This window comes from Scardinius erythrophthalmus (genome assembly GCF_964197995.2).
Source record: "Scardinius erythrophthalmus genome assembly, chromosome: 9".
In the NCBI taxonomy this organism is placed as follows: Eukaryota; Metazoa; Chordata; class Actinopteri; order Cypriniformes; family Leuciscidae; genus Scardinius; species Scardinius erythrophthalmus.
In genome coordinates, this window is record NC_138229.1 from 3,060,990 (window position 1) to 3,081,488 (window position 20,499).

Genomic DNA, 20,499 nt, shown 5'->3' on the forward strand with positions numbered 1-20,499 from the left:
GGGTGAAAGAAAGCAACATTTATTTGTAAAGTTACAAGTACATACTGTGGGGGGTGAAAACTTTTTCCACAAAACAAAATCCTGAATTATACTTAATATCCTGATATTTTTCCAATGTCCCTCTTCAATGCAAGTTAATTTATTGTACATTTCCATCAAATCTGATATCTGAATGCAACTTTCGCAGCGGATCCTCTCAAGCACTTCAGGCATGATCTCTTCATCATACTCTGTTCATAACCAGAATATATATATATATCACTATGGATCACCTTGGCCTGAATATCTCATTGTCATTGGCAACCATTTGGCTGATGTTATATCAAATCTGAGCATTGATATATTTACAGTTGAAGTATGAAAAGTGAACACAAAACTGTTTTAAGGAATTTTAGAGAACGGGTTCACTCTAAAAGAAGAGGTTAACATGGAAAAGACGGAATATCAGTCGCTGAGCAGAACACATACAGAACGTCTGTGTTACAACATTTTTGCAACGTTGGTTATGAATGAATCATGATTGTCTTTGTGGGCAAAGAAAAAGTAAAGCATGTGAGCTTAAAATAGATTTGTGGCTTGATGCTTATAAAATGCGAGTGGGTGATACTTCTAAGTAATATTAAACAGTCAAAAGTGTTGCAAATATGGAGTGACAGCAAAAGGTATAAACACTCCAAAGTAAAAGTACAAAGTTGAGGCGACTGGCATCGGTCGGAAACAGATGTTAAAAAAGCTGCCATAAAACTCTGAATGGGTCCGTGGAAACCAAATAAAGTGGAGCAATTTCCACACAGAGAGGTTACGAGAAATTCACGTCAGATCGTACAAATAAAAATGAGCTACTAAGAAGGGGGAGGAAAAAAAAAACTAAAAAAAAAAAGCAAATAAGCAACTAGAACGGGGGGAAAACAAAGCAAACCTACAATCTATCACTAATAATAATAATAATAATGATAATAATAATGAGGAAGGGCAGTCTGGAAACATACACACACACACACACCCCTCTGGTTGGCGATTACCGCCGCTCTCATTGACATCATCATCATCATCATAAAGCAAGAGAGCACGACGGCGCCTCTTACGGTCAGACACAAAAACAGCGAGAATCTCACCTGTCTGTCCTTCGCATGGGTCTCCGATCTCCTGCTTTCTTTCTCTGAGGTGCAACCGCTCATTTTCACCTTTAACTAAAGCGACTGGGGCGCAACAATATTATGATGGCGTCCTGATTGGACAGAATAGAAGTGGGAGGGGTTTACTGTGATTGACACGTGTCTCATCTCATAATAAATCACATTTCAGCAACTGATGATCTGAAGTTTCTAACCCTTGGAAACCTGATTGTGACTATTTTTTGACTGACCAAGGGAAGAATCCTGTTGGTTTTGATTGATTTTTTAATTTTTGTATTTTTTTTTGTAGCAAGGTAAGAGATTTAATAAGCCACATCTAAATCAAGCAGGCTAATTGAGTGGTTCTACTTCACTGTGTTTATTCTAGTTAAACAAAAAAAAAAAAAAAAAAAAAACATTTTTTAAAAGAGGAAAATAAGAAAGGATAGATCCGTCGGCCCCGTCCGCGTCAGCTCTGCAGAGACCGAACGTTTTAAAAAGAAAAGAGAAAGCCATTTCTACCCCTTTTTTGCTTTCGCAAATCACCTAGCAGAGAGCGGCTAAGATGTGACGGGCCTTCGGATACACGGCACCTCTTACCCTCCTTCTTCAGGCGGAAAACGTTCCTCAAAGTTGAATCGTCCTTCAGAGCGCCCTAGCACCTTTTCGTTGTAGACCAGCGTGCTCGGGGAAAACGCGAAATTAAACGCAAAAAACACTCGTCCGTTCTCTCAGAGATGTTCGGTGGCAGAACCTGAATGTCAGATCTCAACTTTGAGGGGAACACTATTTTCCCCCAAAATCAGCTGCTTGAAAAGCGTTTATAATTACTTTAAATACGTCACCCCCTCTCTCAGCTCGTGGAGACGACAGAGCAAGCGTGGTTTTTGCAGGTAAGTTTTAAGAGAACTTCATCTTTTACTCCTCCCTCTGTTGGCAGGGCAAGGCCTGAGGCTGACGTCGGCAGCCAGGCGAGAGAGAGAGGAGGCCGGGAAGGGTCCCTGCGCTCCAGGAGCCTCCTCCACGTTGCGGAGTTGCAGATCGAAGATCTCGTGTTTCGTCTCCTCCTAACACTGCGTCTCCCCTCTCCTTCCCCGTCCTCAACGAATGGTGGATGTAATCCGCCACTCACACGTTCTCTTTCGTCCTGTCCAGCTTTACTCCCCTCCTGTGATTGGTTTGATTCTCTCCTGTTGCTCTCACACCATGGTGCTTCAGTTGTAACAGTGGTAAACGGGCATCCATGTTTGTTCTTTTTTTATATTTACCCATATTTAAAATGCTGATGAACTAAGCTCAGCACAGGCCTAGCTCCTGTTCCAACAACCTGCGGACACAGGCAGAGAGACACATGTTTTATTACATGCATTAATAGCCAGACAAAGAGCAAACTGGAATGCTTTTATGAAATAAAAACACTTTTAAAATATATTAGCCCATCATTTTAACAGTGAGACAATAATAATAATACTGTGGTGTGCTGCAGTAGTAACAAAAGCCCTATTCGGACGGGAATTAACTTCACAAGGGTAGATGGAGTGATGTAATTTTACCACAGGACGTCTGTAATATTAATGGCCAATTCGCACGGGATAAGAGATCTCAGTAAAACTAGCAGAAGTGGGAGAGTAACTCGATTTGCGCACCGCCGTCACTCCTGTATTACGTTGCTTCCTGATATCACGTGCGCAAACACATATAACCTATATTTATATATATATAAAACAGTTATGTCCGGTCGAAAGATGTATTAATGAACTTCAGATTGGATTGTGTTGGTAATAGGCACTTAGATGAGATGTTTCGTGCCTCTAACTGTGCGTTCACACCAAACGCGAATAGCGCATCAAATTCGCGTCTACCGCGTCTAGTTGGACGCTAGAAAATTTGAATCCAGTCAATTTCGCTCTGGACGCGCGTAAAAAGCAAAACTTTGAAGCGAAATTGACGCGCGTCTGAGGCGAAATCCGCTTCTTGTGGGCGGGGCAAATGCTAGGCGGTTGTCTGTTTGTGTTGTAAATGGCTGATGTTGATCGAGCATTCCTCGAGAGAGTTTGTATTTGCTTTGGAAAGCAGAAAAGCGGCGTAGGGGTCGTAGGGGTAGGGGGCAAGTTTCACCATTTGCTCCAGGAGCTGCGCCTGGATGACGGCCGCTCTCAGCGGTGCTTCCGCCTGTCCCACGCTCAGTTTGATGACCTGTTGTCCCGCATTGAAGCGAGGATCACTCTCGCCCTCACCCACATAATCTGTAATTTATTTTTATATTGATGATAAATGGAGCCAGCCTCCGAAAGTAATTAACCGGTCCTGTGATTTTTTTTTTCTTTCCCACACAACACTGTCCAGACACGAACTATGTTCTTATACACTAAAGTATGTTGGTTGTCCTTACAATAGAATAATAATGTTTCATATAATCTGGATTTAGATATGGAATAAATAGCATTCAATACAAAAGGAATGTCTCATATATTGAAATCAAGTTTGTATGTGATAAAAGATTTAATTTGTTTTTACTTCACCACGTGACAGCAGCAAGCAGGCTCCTGATTGGTTAACGCGACGCGAACTGACGCCAAAGTTCAGATTTTTCAACTCAGGCGTCAGACACAAATTCGCATCAAACGCGAAAATGTACAAAAAGCACCAAATAAAATCATTCACGCGCCGTTACGTCGCCAGATGATCAATTCGCTTCATTCGCGCGAATAAGGCGAATTCGTGTCCACCTCGCCACGTTAAACGCCTCATTCGTGCCGCAGGACCTCCAGACGCACGTAAACGCGTCTTTGCATTGACTTAACATTGAAATCACTCGCGCCAGACGCTCTATTCGTGTTTGGTGTGAACTCACCATTACAAGTGCTTTCGATCTTCTCTCTGATCTGAATGGTGTGTGTTAAACACTTGAGTTTTGCCGCAGACTCGTCCCAGCACTAGAACGCAACTGAATGCCTTTTCAAGCATCTCCATAGTTGGAAAACCGTGGAAAACTACTTTTAAACAGGAAATGAGGAAATATTTACGTACATATTTACAGCGGGTCTATTCGCACGGGATTAGTATCACCTGAGGTCATTTTTCCGGACCTTTTTACTGAACGTAAAAGTCGCCGTAATCTTTACTGACATTGTGCGTAATGATTACTGAGATGCACATTCGGACGGGACTAAAATCACAGAGAAGCTCTGGTGATTATTACTTTACCCCACCTCTCCATGCTAAACTAGTCCAGTCCGAATAGGGCTTAAGTATCTGATTCATGTGTGTAGACAAAAAACAGCACATAATATGAAATATGTTTTTTTTTTTTTGGTGTCTAGGTTAGCCAGGCATCAATCACACCAACCAGGCGAGTAAATTAATGTACACTATCATTCAAAAGTTTGGCGTTGCTAAGATTGTATTGTTTGTGAAAGAAGTCTCTTATGCTCACCAATCATGCATTTATTTGATCAAAAATAACCAATATTTAAAATAGCTGTTTTCTATTGTAATACATGTTAAAATGTAATTTATTCCTGTGATCAAAGCTGAATTTTCAGCATCAGTGTCACATGATCCTTCAAAAATCATCCTAATAGGATGATTTGATGCTCAAAAAACTGAAAATTTCAAAGTTCAAAAGAACAGCGTTTATTTGAAATAGAAACTTTTGTAACATTATAAATACCTTTAATATCACTTCTTTTGATCTATTTAATGGATCCTTGCTGAATAAAAGTACACATTTCTTACTATATATATATATATATATATATATATATATATATATATATATATATATATATATATATATATATATATTACTGACCCCAAACTTTTAAATGGTAGTGTATGTGTGGTCTTCTAAGATGTGTGTGTGTGTGTGTGTGTGTGTGTGTTGTTGTCTTACACTCTAGTACTGTGAGAGTCCAGTCACTCCTCCGTGCTGATAAGCCCGTTCGCCCTGGTAGGTTGAATCCTGGGAGAGCGCCACATCCATCTGGGATTTGAACTCATCACCCAGGTAGCTGTCCTGTTTCACACAAAAGACCCACACAACTGTAACATAGACTCAAGTGGCTTACATCTTATATACAATAGTGGAACTTCAATAAGCAAACCATATTCAAGCTATTACGTTTCATAAATAAAACACTGATCTTGACTGAGAACTGCTGTTTGCTTCATTAGGCGTGTTTGCATTACAGATTTGCACAAATATTTTTCTATATTTTCAATAAAAATCTATTGCAGAAACGACAATGTTTCCTTTAATCAATGTTATGCAACTAAAACGTCATTTTAAGTCATTCCAAAAATCATGGAAACAGATGTATATATAACATATATCCCAGCCACCGCGCTAGCCATTATTTTTAATAGGCGTGTTATTCAAGCACTAATGGCAAGGAAAGCGCCTTATACTTGTGAGCGGCACATATGAGGTGTTTCTGAGCGTTTCTCCCTCATTTCTGCTTCAAGGTCTTGATGAATTGTGGCATTTCTTTGTTGTTGAGAATCCAGTATTCCCATGATACTTTTTTTCTTTTATGAGTTTAATAAAAAACTCTGTCTTGTCTTCTGCACAAACATACCACGCATTTCTTTAAAGAATTACTTTTACGTACGCCAGGTGACCTGTAAATGTAAAAAAACCCAATATATTCCTTTTTCCAGTTGCCTGTAAAACCACCTCATTCGAGCGTAAAAAACGTTTTTTTGCGATATATGGGAGTTTTAAGCGAAATTGACGCGTTTCTATTGGGTGTAGTTTAAATTCACAATTTGAAGGGTAATGGAAACGCGGCTATTTATGATTTGGGCAATAATAGCTCATGTCTTTTTAAAAAATAATCACATTTTGCACTACATCCTGTTTAAGAGGTTAAACAAATTGACAGGGATCTTGAAAAGACAATGGGTCTGTGTGAATATATTCACGGCTAAAGGAGCCTGTGACAACATTTAAGATAATTTAGCTCTGAAATATACTAAAGAATAATGGTAAAATCCTGTCAGACATGGTCCCAATAATTTGTTTGGAGTTCGTTTCGGGAGTCTGAAAAAATGTCAGTGCATCCCTAGTACTTGGCTCTTTTTTAAAATGGCGGGTGCTGGTGTTTCGCATGTGTTCGGCCAATCAGAGCACACTTACAGTACAGGTAGTTCGCATTGTGCTGGTTTAGACCCTACTCTGAAGTAGGAGCTATTCTAGTTCCCCCAAAAGGGGTTCGCCAAAAACCGGGTACTTCCACCATTAGTTCTAGGAACTACGACGATGGTTCCTCTGGTGCGAAAGCCCCTATTGCAATGCATTGCTTTTAAAAGTAACTTTCCCCACTGCTAGCAGACCCCAAAAACAAAAGTATGAACTCGTAAACGAGCATAACATGGGCACTTTAAACTCAAATGCTGATGTTTCACACTGAGTCTGAAATTTTTGTATGCATTTTTACATATTCATCGGCTCTGAATTATCAAAACACCTCTCAAAATGAGCTACTTTCCTGTAGTTCAAACAGTAGAGCGTTGGCGCTTGCAACGCCAAGGTCATGGGTTCAATTCTCAGGGAAAGCAAAAACTGATAAGAATGTAAATGTGTACCTTGAAATGCAATGTAAGTCCCTTTGGATAAAAGCATCTGCGAAATGCATACATGTAAATGTAAATGCTTGCTACGGATGCGAAAAAAAAAAAAAACACGCAGAAATTCTAACCCGATCCGATTTTTTTTAATGACGGGTGAAAGTTTCGCAGGCCGTGATTGACATAATGTGAGGTCGTATTTATCTTTTAACATGCGAATATTTCGGCCTCAGTGTGCAAGGGCCTTAAAGTGTGTGTACCTGTGAGAGCTCAGGCTGGGACAGGCCAGGCTGGCTCATCTGTGAAGGCTGGCTCATGGTGATGTAGCCCTGGGTCAGAGGACCCTGGGAGAAGGGCTGGGACACCAGATCCTGACTGGCCTGGCTGCTCGGCATGTTGGCCTGCCCACTGCCATGGTTCCCCGTGCCACGGTTCCTCTGGCGACCTCCACGACCCCCGGTCTTACCTTTAGGAGCACCGCGACCTGTGAGCAGCGAGAGAAAGGATTAATGTCGGGATCAGAGTTATTTTACTGTCATTAAGATACTAATACAGCTTTCGTGAATATTTTGAATCAGCTTTTATTTTAATGTTTTCCATTTTAATTTTCAGTAATTAAAAAGAAATTTTGGTGCGTTTAAAAAATACGTCTAAAAGTTTTAGTTATTTAGTTATTTTAGCACATCGAGTTAAACTAAATGAAAAAGGATTTTTTCCTTTAAATTTAAAAGCGTTTGTTTTTAAAATATTTTAAATTAGCTTTTATTTTTAGATTTTCCATTTTCTTTTTAGTTGAAGTTTTAGTAATTTAGCTTTTTTTAAATTAGGTTTACATGTCTATCAATGATTTTTATTTTAGCTTTCAGTACATCATGATAAATGAAAATGAGAAATGTTTTCTTGGCAACTAGCTGAAATAAAATAAGTTTATTATATTTTATTCCAGTTAGCATTTATTTAATTTAAAGTAACATATTTTTTTTTAAATGCTTTTAGTTTTAGTTAACTATAATAACCCTGATCGTGATTTGATTCTGCTTCACCTCTTATTGCTCTATTCACAACGTTATTCTCCATCTCTTTTCCAAAGGCCAATTTCTACACTATTGTGGAATTGTTTTGAACAAAAAAAGTCCACTTATAATGTTAGTCAGTGTTTCCTGCTCAAAAACAGTTGTAATTGAGTGTTTCTGGGGTGTTTTCTCTCACCTGCAGCGGGTCCATTCACCTGGCCCAGGTACCCGGGCGGAGGCATGGGCGGCATGACAAGATTGAATGGGATGGGAATGTTCATGGAGCCCATAGGGTTCGGTCCGGTCCCGATCATGCCAACCTGATCATGGGTCTGGAAGTACATATTAGATGGACGACCTGTAAAAGACAGACAATGAGCGACAAATTACATTTCACAAAATAAACATTTCAAAAGCAGGTTCATCATTAAAAACAACAACAGAATAACACAGGAATCATCTGGCGGATGCTTAAAGGAACACGCTGACTTTTTGGGACTTTAGCTTCCACATTACAATTTAAAGTGATCTGTTATGAGGTAACTGTCTAAGTTATTTATTCAGAAATGTACATATACAAAATCACACAGTTAGCAAAAAATTTATAATTTAAACAATGTAATAATTTAAGGCAGAAACAATGAGGTCATTGAAGAAATGAGTTTGTTAACAAATGATTATGACAATATTAAGCTTATGATCATACTCTCACCAGTGTTGCTGCGGTCATACACAGATCCAGGAATCATGGCCTCTCTCGCATCATACATGGCAGTACTCATGAAACGTGCTCCCTGAAACCCACAATTCCACTATTAGGAGGAGGATTTTGCTACTTATGTGTGTTTTGGTTCTTCCTTTGAAATTTTTTGGTCACTTTGGGAGTGATAATGTGAAAATGAGATGTTACAGATGCATTTAAAGTCCCCCTGTGGTGAAAATCCATCTTTTAATGTTGTTTAGGTGTCTATGTGGTGTTTTTAATGCGCTTTAAGACAAACCATGTGTAAATTCATAAGTCGACAGCATTGCTGAGTATTTCCTCTTAAAACTGCAGTGAACCAAAGACAGTCTCAAAAACACGCTTTGAAATCGCTGGTGTTTCTGACGTCACAAACTACCTTGTAACCAATCAGATCAACGTGTGATCGTCAACCTCTGAGCTGAGCGGGACTCATTTGCATATTCATAGAACCACGAATAATAAATGAGGCGAGGGTGTCGAGTTACATTCAAGATATTATAAGCCATGAAGATTTTTTTCCCAAGAAAATGTGTAATTTTGGTGATAAAAGATGAGTTTAAGGGATAAAATGATTGACTACAGGGAGACTTTAAGCACTTAAAATGCTTTTTTCACGCTGCATTATGCAATTGCTTTTTATTAAAATGAAACTGTAACTAACCAGCATGTCATGTACGTAAAAGACTAATTCTGAGCCAGAGGAAATCTTGATATGTCGTCTATACTCACAGGGTTGATGGTGTTGACCAGCTTGCGTGGTTTGCTGAACTGCATGAGACTCTCTCTCAGGTTGTTGAGCGGACCCTCCACCAGAACCTTCTGCTCCTTGTAGTAGTTCAGCAGGTGGTTCCACAAAGGCTGCTTCGACAGAGCCTTAGGATTTCCCACAATGATCACGCCATATCTGTGTACACACACACACACATAAAATTGTGCATATAATCAAAGCAATTCTCCTACATTATTTATAGACACATTTTCCATCTGCTGGTGTTACCTGGCTCTGGTCAGCGCCACATTGAGACGACGTGGGTCGTTCAGGAAGCCGATGCCCTGGTGCTCATTAGCTCTGACACAAGACAGGATGATGAAGTCCTTCTCTCTGCCCTGGAACGCATCTACACTGGCGATCTCCACCTCCTGTAGACACACAGAGGTCAATACATTACATCACCGTATGCCAAACAGACATTAATCCACAGCCCTGTGTCTCTATCTCATCATATTTAAGCAAATGCAAGGAAATGGTCTTTTCTTCTCACCCTAATTTTTGCCAAAGTCTAAATGTAAGAATCGGAGTCCATATTCACAGAATTTTTCTTAAGAAGTAAAGATATATCCAGTAATTCTTGAAAAATTCTCAAATATTTGGTAACACTTTACTCTACTGAGCCTTTATGTATAATGCATTATAAAGGAATGCATTATGTACGTTATGATGCATTTTATTTTTAAATTAAAATGCATTATAATATTCACAGATTCCTTGTTACATCTGAAATTGGTTGTTTTTAACATGCATTATACTTTCTAAAGGTGTATTATAACTGTAGTTGCAATTATTATTAAGACCATGCAATGCATTGTAAGGTGCAATACAAGGCATAATGCATTTTTTATAATGCAATATATATAAAGGCTTTAAGTAAAGTGTTGCTGATTATTTTTTAAGAATTTAAATTAAAAAATTTTTAAAGAACATTCTTAAGAAGTTTTTTGGGAATAGAAATTATTTATAAAGTTATGAAGGCGAGACACTACAGGTGAATAGGGTAAATTGTTTAACTAGCAGATATCACCATGAAACTTTCCCAGTTGATTTACCTACATTAAGATGAGAAAAAAATGTATTACAAGTTTTCTGTTATTTAATGTTTAAATATGCAAATTAGCATTATCTAATTAAATATGCACTAATTTGCATATATTTAAAAAACCCGAAATCTGAGTACTGGATAAAGCCAGGTTCAAAATTATTTTTTCATTGTGTTCACATATTAGATGGGGAAAATATTACAGAGGGATTTATGGATATCTACTTTTGATATCCTGTAAATCAGAATATACTGTCAATAGCCTTAAAAAATAGATTTTTGCCATGTTTTTTGGAATAAAATGTTATATAAATCAGGCTAGGAATAATATATTTACAAATCCCTCTGTAAATGTCTTCATAATATAACTAGGTACAAGACTGGAAAGTTTGGTGTATAGTGGAGATTTACACTGAAGTGGAGATTTCAGACTTGGAGTATGAGAGAAAAGTCATTTTGAGAAAATGGACTTTAAAGATTTATATTGGTTGCTGATAAAAAGGAAATGACCATATTTGGATCCGACAGCACTGTACAGGAGAGAGAGCTTTCTAACTGAGCTTTCATAACTATGTGATGATTTAGAAAGCCAACTTTTGTTGAATTTATGAGAAATCTACAGACGCAAACAGACAAAGTGTAGTAAAATAAAGACCTAAATGTGTATTTCGGACTTTATTTCACCACAAGTCTGAAAGAAGACATGTTATTGAAGACAAATATCCCCAAATCTCAAAATTGACCAGTGAAAAAAACAACAACGATGTTTTTGCCTGCCGTGTCTCGCCTTAAGTCAGAAAACAAGAAGGAAATAGATTTTTATTTTTAAAACTATTTAGTGAATCCAGCCCCAGAACAGATTTGGGTTCAATAGCTTGGGCTGAAATGCATCTGCAAGCATGTTTAAAAGCGGTTTTGACTCTGTACCTGGTAGAGTTTGGTGTGCAGCGAGCCACTGAACTGCATGTACTGCACCAGGTAAGAGCGCTGGCCCTCGTACGGCGTGATAATGCCGATCTGGTCAGGTTTGGCTCCGGCCTTCAGCAGACGGGTGGTGATCTTCTCCACGTTAGCAGCTTCAGTCCTGAAAACAGAGACATGATTTTATCAGACCGACCCTGTGAATGAGCTTTATCCAATGCTGGTAAAGAGCGTTTATGAATTTTCAAAGTTTTCTGCTATTCCAGTAGTCACAAATAACCAGACTTCATCAACATAAAATTCTGCTTTGTTCTGCTTTGCATTTGATTTGCACATTTTTACAGGAAGCAGTCAACTATTAAAAAAAGTGTTTTTGATTTCAGACAGAATTAGATTATAACATGATTCGGTTCTTTACTGAGGTTGAAAATTTTACTGTGGTAAAGATTTTTCATATCGTCCTCCTCTAAGTAATTTAATCAGGAACTGCTATAAGGTCAACACATAATGATTCCCCCAGGGAGCAAGCCAGGAGATGTATTGTTTATTTGATGGAAATATTCAATGAGAAATATTCAATTATGAAACTTGCAAACTTGGCCAAATTTGACCAGTGACTAGACTCAGCCTGACTTCCAGAAAAGGCATAAAGTCTTGCCGTTTTGAGAAAGCTCTTGGCATTTTTGTGTGCAATGTGCATCAGATATTTGTGGTGCATGTCTTTTCGAGAAAGGGATATCACATGCAAACGTACCTGTTGAGATAGGAGGTGCCAGAGCTTGCGATCTCCTCCTGACCCTGAGTCACATAGAAAAACATGGGCTTATCCGGCTGAGGCCACTGGAAGTCAAAGCCTTTCTTGATGCGATCCGCTGGAGAGCAACACAACATTATTAATGTGGCGGCAAAATTTCAATATATACTATCGGTCAATAAATACAATTTAAAATAACTTCTATTTTAATATATTTTTAAAATGTAATTTATTGAAGCTGAATTTTTGGCAGATTAATATATTTTTTTAAATGCATTTGTTTAATATTAATGTTGCAAAACAGTTACAAAATGATTTGAAAAATGTTATAAAAGATTATATTTCAAATAAACGCTGTTCTTTTGAACTTTCTATTCATCAAAGAATCCTAAAAAAACAAATAAAATAAAAAACACACGTTTCCACAAATATATTAAGCGGGAAAACTTGTTTTTAACATTGATAATTGAGCACCAAATCAGTATATTAGAATGATTTCTGGAAGATCTTGTAACAGTGAAGACTGGAGAAGTGATGTTTTGCATCACAGGAATAAATTACATTTTAAAATATATTACAATAGCAAACAATTTTATTTCGTAATAATTTTTCACAATATTATTGTGATCTAATAAATGCACTTTTGGTGCACAGAAAAGACTTCTATCAAAACATGCATTAAAAAAATATCTTAATTGTGACCCATAGTGTATAACAAAACAAATCTATCTATACTGACCCGATAGAACTTAATGCAACCGTGTGAGAACTATATGCAAAGCGAAAATAACGTACCAGCGGTGACCCCGTTCTGCAGAGAACCCTCATAGAAGATATTTGAAGGGAAAGCGCTGAGTGCCGGGTGCATGCGGTACTGCACCTGCAGACGGATGGGTCTGATGCCCAGAACCACCAGCCTCTCAAACAGAGACTGAGAGAGACCTGCTTTAGCCGCCTTCTTGCACATGACCACAGGACCCAACTGACAGTGGTCACCCACCAGAATCAGCTGTCAGAGAGAGAGCACAGGACAGTTACAACTAGAGAAAATATACAAGAGTGTATACATGCATTTCAAGTACCGTATTTTCCGGAATATAATAAAAAATAAATAAAAAATTTAATCTCTGAAACCTGCTCAATTAATATTCCAAAGCGACTAACACAATGAAATTAACGTTAAGCATGCAAAGTGCACACACATATTTATATAAAAGTTTAAAGGAACACTCCACCGTTTTTGAAATAGGGCTTATTCACCTTCTTTCCTACATTTAGATAGGTGGGCAAATGCATTTTTGTCTCAGTGAATGCATTGTTTTAGTTTGACAGGGTTGGCGCTAGCTTAGCTTAGCATAATGAATGGAATCCTTTGTTGCCAGCTAGCATGTCCTGAGTAAAAGTGATATATAAAAATAAAAAAAAAACTAATTACTTCTTGTGGCCTGCGTATTCACAAGTACAAATAGCGATGCAGATTAACACTAGGCGATTTCCTAGGCAGATATTGACTTGGGACTATATTAGGGGGAAGCACAGGCGAAGCACTGCTACTTGGGCGCAGAGATATCACGCCCAAGTAGCAGTGCTTCCCCCTAATATAGTCCTTAATATATAAGTCAATATCTGCCTAGGAAATCGCCTAGTGTTAATCTGCATCACTATTTGTACTTGTTGTGAATACGCAGGCCACAAGAAGTAATTAGGTGGGTTTTATTATTTTTTATATCACTTTTACTCAGGACATGCTAGCTGGCAACAAAGGATTCCAATCATTATGCTAAGCTAAGCTAGCGCCGACCCTGTCAAACTAAAACAATGCATGCACTGAGACAAAAATGCATTTGCCCACCTATCTAAATGTAGGAAAGAAGGTGAATAAGCCCTATTTCAAAAAACGGTGGAGTGTTCCTTTAATCCCTATAATCCCATCCTTTAATGTGGTACAGTGGAAAAACACTGTATATGAGATCATTAATGATCTTCCAACAAGTCAATTGTTGGCAAATTAAAAATGACTGGCCTGTGCATATGTACAGAAATGTTTTATCTCATAGGTTTCAATTTTTATCTCTCCACACATTCAACTTTAACAAAGTTTGTGCTTGATAGGCAAAGTAAGGCACATCAAGTTTATTTGCATAGCGCGTTTCCTACATGCTTGTTATGTTGTGGATTAAGGCTTGTTATGACGTTACCTGTTTGGCCCCGAGCACCACGGGCACCATGCACTCGGGCTCCGTGGCCTGGGTGCTCTCATCGATGAGAATGGAGCGGAACTGCATCTTTGCCAGGCGAGGGTCACCCGCACCCACACATGTGCAACAGATCACATCTGCGTTCTGAGAAAGAAGAGAGAATGAGATGTTTGCAGGCCTCTATCATGGGGTTGGCATGATGGATCATGTCATGTTCGGGGTGTAACAGGACACGCTTTCATACTGAAACATTTCGGTGCGGGTTTTCCGGTTTCGGCACGCATGTGTACCGAATGAAAGCAGCATTGTTTTAACAACTGTATGTGCTGAACTTTTGCGAAAGCATCTGACAAAATAAAAAGTTAGCTGTTGCGGGAAAAGTGCATTATCCACGCTGTCCTAAACAAGAGAGGTGCTTTATATTACGCACTTCAAACTACCGGTAACTCAAAAAAATAAAACGGCATGCCAGATATGCGTGCTATTTTTAATGCATTTGTTTTCCTCGACACATAACTTATATCTTATGGTTGTATCCTAATTTGTAAATGTTAGAAAGTCATGCAAGTATTTACATTTTGCCTAAGGGCTTGGCCTGACAGTCTCTGCACAAAAGAATGGAAGCTCAATAACTGCATAAAATGCAGTATGAAGAGCGTTGCGGAATATTTTAAATACTTTTTTAAAGTTCAGTAAACTTCTTTTTAATAAAAAAATGGGGAAAAAAGGCTGTTTTATGTTGTGTTTTTCCCTCCAAACCAAACCGTGACTTCAAAACCGACATGCATACCGAACTGTCATTTTTGTGTATCGTTAAATTGTTAAATTGCAGCACCACAGAAAAACATGCATAATTGTTTTCCACTGCCTGCAGCATCAATACAAAGCACTGAAAAATCCACTTCAGACTCTAGAAACGCTTGATTTCGCAATGAAATATTCCAGCATTCGGTGTCTATCTGTGTTTTAAAGTGAAGTCAGAAGGGTACCATGAGCAGCTCTCTCTCTGCGGTTCGTTTGAGAGCTCGGTAACGCTTCTCATCAGACGACGACAGCTCGCCAGTTTCGTCCTTCAGCTGCTGCAGCTTCTGCAACTCTGGCATGCTGTAGAAATGACAGGCAAACTTTAATCCTCACATTGTCTAACATATGCAGCATTCAAAAACTGAAATGGTCATTGCTGAGTTAAGGGTTGTAGATTTTGAGAAACACCTAATCTGAGCAATAATAATAGTAATGCCAGTCTTAAACCACTTACAGCACAAACAAATAAAAGGTCTAATAGTGTTTTTTTTTAAATCTTGAACTCCGTGAGAACAGAAATGTCTGTACCTGTCCATGTTGCGGATCTGATTGTGCAGAGCCAGGAAAGACACCGGTGAGTCGATGGCCTCACGACTCTTAGCGCACAGACGGACCACCTTCAGCCCCGTCTGATGGATCTTCTCTGTTAGCTGGTCCACGGCGATGTTACTCGGAGCACAAACCAGCACGGGACTAAATTAAAATTTTTTAAAAAAGAGTTGAAATCAAATATGCATTTATTGGTAACACTTTACAATAAGGTTCATTAGTTAACATTAGTTAGTGTATTTACTTACATGAACTAACAATGAGCAATACATTTGTTACAGTATTTATTAATCTTTGTTAATAAAATACAGCCATTCATTGTTTGTTCATGTTAGTTAACTAATGTTAACAAATACAATCTTTGATTTTAATGACGTATTAGTAAATGTTGAAATTAATATTAACTAAGATTAATGAATGCTGTTCATTCTTAGTTTGTGTTAACTAAGGTAGTTAACTAATGAACCTTATTGTAAAGTGTTACCAAATTATATAATATGACATTTTTAGTAGACAATAACATCTGTGTGCTAAGATTCTGATTTAATATGAGCATGAACCTGAAATAAAACCGTAATCGTGATACGGCTTAAAGTGGCTTGAGCCGCTTTAATGTGCATTTGGGAACGCAATCTGGATCAACCATCTTCCCAGACTTGTAATGAGAAGCGTTTATCAACAAAAGACAAGCTTTAAAGGCTCCCTGCGGATTTACGTCAAAATAAAGGTTTGATGGTTTAATGTTTAAAAATTAAGAAACTGAGATACTTGAAATATTATTATTGTAATTTTAATGCAAAAAAAAAGGATAATATTTTTCTTAAATAGCCAATGTTGTTATTTTAAAGTGAAATAATGCTAAAGTAATATTTCATGTTTTTTTATTTTTTTATTAATAATAATAATAATAATACTTTACAATAAGGTTCCATTTATTAACATTAGTTAACTTGAAAATTAAAAAACACTAAAGCATTTATTAAAGACACACTGTAGCCAATAATTGTATCCCTTAAAACTCATCTTTGATCACCAAAATGACATAATTAAAAAATATTCCTGGGAAAATTAATTTTTGCTTTAAAATAGCTTGAATGTAACTCCACACCCTTGCCTCATTAGCCCCGCCTCCACTCACTCACACCAGCTCAGAGATTCACTTGCTCAACTTCACTGTAATAATGAAGTCAAGTGGAAATACTGGTTTCATTCAACCATAAATGTTTCAACCAGAAACTGATTCGGAAGAAGTGGAAGAGCGAGTTATACAGGCTCGTCTACAAGAAGATTTATCAGAATGGTGATGCGTTTTATACAACGTTACACAAACCATGTTCCCGTTCACCATCTGAGACTCAGCATCCTTAGAAACGCTTTGAACGTCAGTGGAGAAAGGCATATAGTTCATCATAATATACATCATATACATAATTCACCTGCTATACTGTTAAATGTACCAGATTTTTCATATCAACAGAAAAATATACCGGTATAACTTGAAACTCCCCTGCTTCACAGCACAGTTACTAATATGCTAAAGCCCGCACGCATGTTGATGTGATCGGTTATAACATATTTGTGACGTAAAGAACAAGGGCGATTTCAAACCGTGTTTTTGAGACTGTCTTTGGTTCAACGCAGTTTTAAGGAGAAAATACTGTAATTTACACATGGTTTGTCTTAAAGCATATTAAAAACACCACACAGACACATAAACAACATTAAAAGCTGGATTTCACCACAGGGGAACTTTAAAATGAGTTAATGTTAATTTCAACATTTACTAATATATTATTAAAATCACAATATGTCTCTGTTAATATTATTTATTGGACCAGAGCTAACATGAATAACAATGTATAGTTGTATTTTCATTAATTAATGTTAATAAATACTGTGACAGATGTATTACTCATTGTTAGTTAACGCATTAAATAACATTAACTAATGAGACTTTATTGAAAAGTGCTAACAATAAAAATAATGAGGTAACATTTTACAATGAGGTTCATTAGTTAAACTAACATGAACTAACCATTAACAATCCAGTTGTTACTGTATTTGTTCATCTTTGTTAACGTTAGTTAATAAAAATGCATCATTGCTAGTTCATGTTAGTTCAGAGTGCATTAACTAATGTTAACAAGATTTTAATGAAGTATTAGTAAATGTTGAAATTAACATTAACAAAGATTAATAAATGCAGTGCAGTTCATTATTAGTTCACGTTAACTAATGTTAACAAACGAACCTTATTGTAAAGTGTTAACAAATAATTATAAGGAAATAATTCATATTTAAAAATCACAATCTCAATTTTTAGCAGAAAAATCTCAAATAGATTATTTCCAGCCCTAGTATTATACAAATTAACTCCCATTTCATGTTGAAATTGTATAACACACTGGAAATACACGGTGGCATTTATGTCTACCAGTACCATGAGAGAACGTGTCTTACCCGTTGCCCTGTCTGGCCAGATGGTAGACAATAGTGGCAGAGGTGACGGTCTTGCCGGTCCCTGGAGGGCCCTGGATCAGACTGAGGGGTCGCTGTAGGACCGTCTTCACAGCATAAACCTATATCGTGCCAGTGAGTCAATGAGTTTCAGAAGTCAAGTCACCTTCATACAGCGCTTTTAACAATATAGATCTTACAAAGCAGCTTTACAGTGATAATAGGAAATTACAGTAACAGAGATTGTTTTGGCTTTACAGCAGCTCTAGAATAAAGTTATTGTTCAGATAAAGTTAGTTTTTGATTGTTTCACTTCCGTTGCGAAAATCATTAGTTATTAACTTATGGGCCGATTACACGACGCCGTTTTAACTGAAAGCAGAAAACTTTTAATGTGTTCTGGCTGTTCATTTGCACAACAACTGTGTTTGGCGGCTCAAGAACGCAAATTCTGAAATAGGTTCCAAGATGCAAGTTGTGAAAAATTTTGAAAAACGTAATCATCTCCGTGTAAACTTAAAAAACGTGAATATGGCCGTGTGTCCGCTCTGCTGAAAACGCTAAGCTAGCTATGGCCGCTTGAGAGTGTTTTGGCAGCATAGCGTGTTTTTGTCCAGTTGAGACGCTTTGCTTGCTATGATACGGAATATCCGCGAAAGTGTTACTAGTATCTCATTTCACATATTTTGTTTCTGTGTTGATTCTATATTAAAATGTCGATACAATGTAACGTACTTTCTCTGGCTCTTGTTTTAAATTATTTTGTTCCGTTATTATGCTTGTTGTTGTCGTCTGTTGACGTTGTACAAGTAGAATGTGGCGGTTGGTCAGTGTGGTATTAGTCCCGCCCCTCCTCCACTGTGATTGGACGGTTGAGTTGACAGTGATGAGCGCTGCGTTTTACCCAAAGTTGAACATTCTTCAACTTTTGGCAACCAGTAAAAAACGGCAGGGTGAAAAAAATGCTCAGCACATCGTCACGCTCATGGCGTTTAAAAAAAGTGTCGCTCACATTATAAACAATGGGAAAAATACACCAGCCACGTGAAAAAACGCTTTGGTGGACACACGGCCTAAACGGTGACGGTGTGCACATGCATATTACGTGTTTAGTCTATAGTAGGGCTGCACGATTTGGGGAAAATGTCATATTGCGACAATTGAGGTCAATATTGCGATTACGATTGTGATATGCGATATAATAAACAAATGGTCAACTTGCTTGGTTCTCAAGGAAAATAAATGCACACACAGATTAGTGATAATCAGCCTAAAGAAAAAAGTTCTTTAGTCAAGAGCAGTGAGTGTTTTTCTCTGTTCCCTTTGTTCTTTGATTAACTTTAGCGACAGATTTTTTATTTTTTTTTGCATTTTAACAAGAACAAAACATAATTTACATACAAGAGTACATATAACCATACATGTCAGGGGTAAAGAAAAATAATAATAAAAAAAAAGCAAAAAATAAAATGAAAAAATAGAATAACTTTAGTGACAGATGTAAATGTAATTAGTGGCTACTGTGTACTGTCCCTTTAAGACCAGCCGCTGCTGTCAGAGACGCAGATCTCACACGCGCCTCAATCTTTCACGAGCCATCACAACTCTTCATGTTCATCATAAGACTACTCTACTCTTATGTTATGAAGACACTCGACAAAAAGACATTTTGGCATAATTGTGTGTGTTATTGTTCGTTCAAGCTCGAAAGAGAACTGTATTCTGTCATGCTGTTTTGTGCGCACGCACGATATTCACAGTCAGACATTCACAGGCAGCGCGTTCATTTTGGCATACATAGTGTTGTTCGTTCTACCGCAAAAGAGAACTTGATACTGGCGCGTCTATCTGTGTGTGTGTGTGTGTGTGTGTGTGTGTGTGTGGAGGACGTTCACAGGCAGCTCGTTCTTTTATGTATTATCGCGCATGAATGGTTTAAAAGCATTTGCATTAATAAGTGCGTTAACAGCGCTAATTTGTTTATTTAATATAAAATCGCAACATTTTGCGTCATATAATCGCGTAGGCTTGACATCTCGATTGCGATACGATTAATCGTGCAGCACTAGTCAATAGGTATGTGGAAAAAAAAAAAATAAAAAAATAATATATATATATATATATATATATATATATATATATATATATATATATATATATATATATATATATATATATATATATATATATATATATATATATATATATATATATATATATAGCGTTGCAGTACCGTCTTCACAGCATAAACCTACATTGTGCCAAAACAACTGGAGTTTCAGAAGCTTGTAGTCAAAGGGCCGAATGAGGTGAAGGGGAGTTTGGGAAGCTCTGTACCTGCGAGTGGTTGAGGTCTGGCAGGCCCTGCGCAGTGAAGCGTTTGGGAAGCTGACATTTGATGATAACGTCCTCCACCTCATGACCCAGCAGCTTGTGGTAGATGTAGCCAGACACAGAGGTCTCATCCACAGCAAACGTCTTCAGGGCGCTCTGCATTCTGCATGACATGATAAACAAAAAGCTCAACTTCGCGTCCACTAGGTTCACAGATCATTAGA

At 37.7% G+C, this 20,499-nt stretch overlaps 1 protein-coding gene across 1 annotated transcript in view; it reads right to left on the minus strand.

Moving 5' to 3' along the window:
• The window catches only part of upf1 (UPF1 RNA helicase and ATPase), a 32,848-nt gene continuing 12,349 nt past the window's right edge, over nucleotides 1-20,499 (minus strand). Inside the window, exons 10-24 of the mRNA XM_081373404.1 lie at nucleotides 20,279-20,438; nucleotides 17,945-18,063; nucleotides 15,464-15,628; nucleotides 15,121-15,235; nucleotides 14,132-14,275; nucleotides 12,729-12,942; nucleotides 11,934-12,051; nucleotides 11,186-11,342; nucleotides 9,442-9,584; nucleotides 9,174-9,348; nucleotides 8,412-8,493; nucleotides 7,896-8,057; nucleotides 6,947-7,170; nucleotides 5,011-5,133; nucleotides 1-2,442 (exon numbers count right to left, since the gene is read on the minus strand). Of these exons, the coding sequence (XP_081229530.1) occupies nucleotides 5,014-5,133; nucleotides 6,947-7,170; nucleotides 7,896-8,057; nucleotides 8,412-8,493; nucleotides 9,174-9,348; nucleotides 9,442-9,584; nucleotides 11,186-11,342; nucleotides 11,934-12,051; nucleotides 12,729-12,942; nucleotides 14,132-14,275; nucleotides 15,121-15,235; nucleotides 15,464-15,628; nucleotides 17,945-18,063; nucleotides 20,279-20,438 (2,098 nt within the window). The 3' untranslated portion in view covers nucleotides 1-2,442; nucleotides 5,011-5,013. The remainder of the gene's footprint in view (nucleotides 2,443-5,010; nucleotides 5,134-6,946; nucleotides 7,171-7,895; nucleotides 8,058-8,411; nucleotides 8,494-9,173; nucleotides 9,349-9,441; nucleotides 9,585-11,185; nucleotides 11,343-11,933; nucleotides 12,052-12,728; nucleotides 12,943-14,131; nucleotides 14,276-15,120; nucleotides 15,236-15,463; nucleotides 15,629-17,944; nucleotides 18,064-20,278; nucleotides 20,439-20,499) is intronic.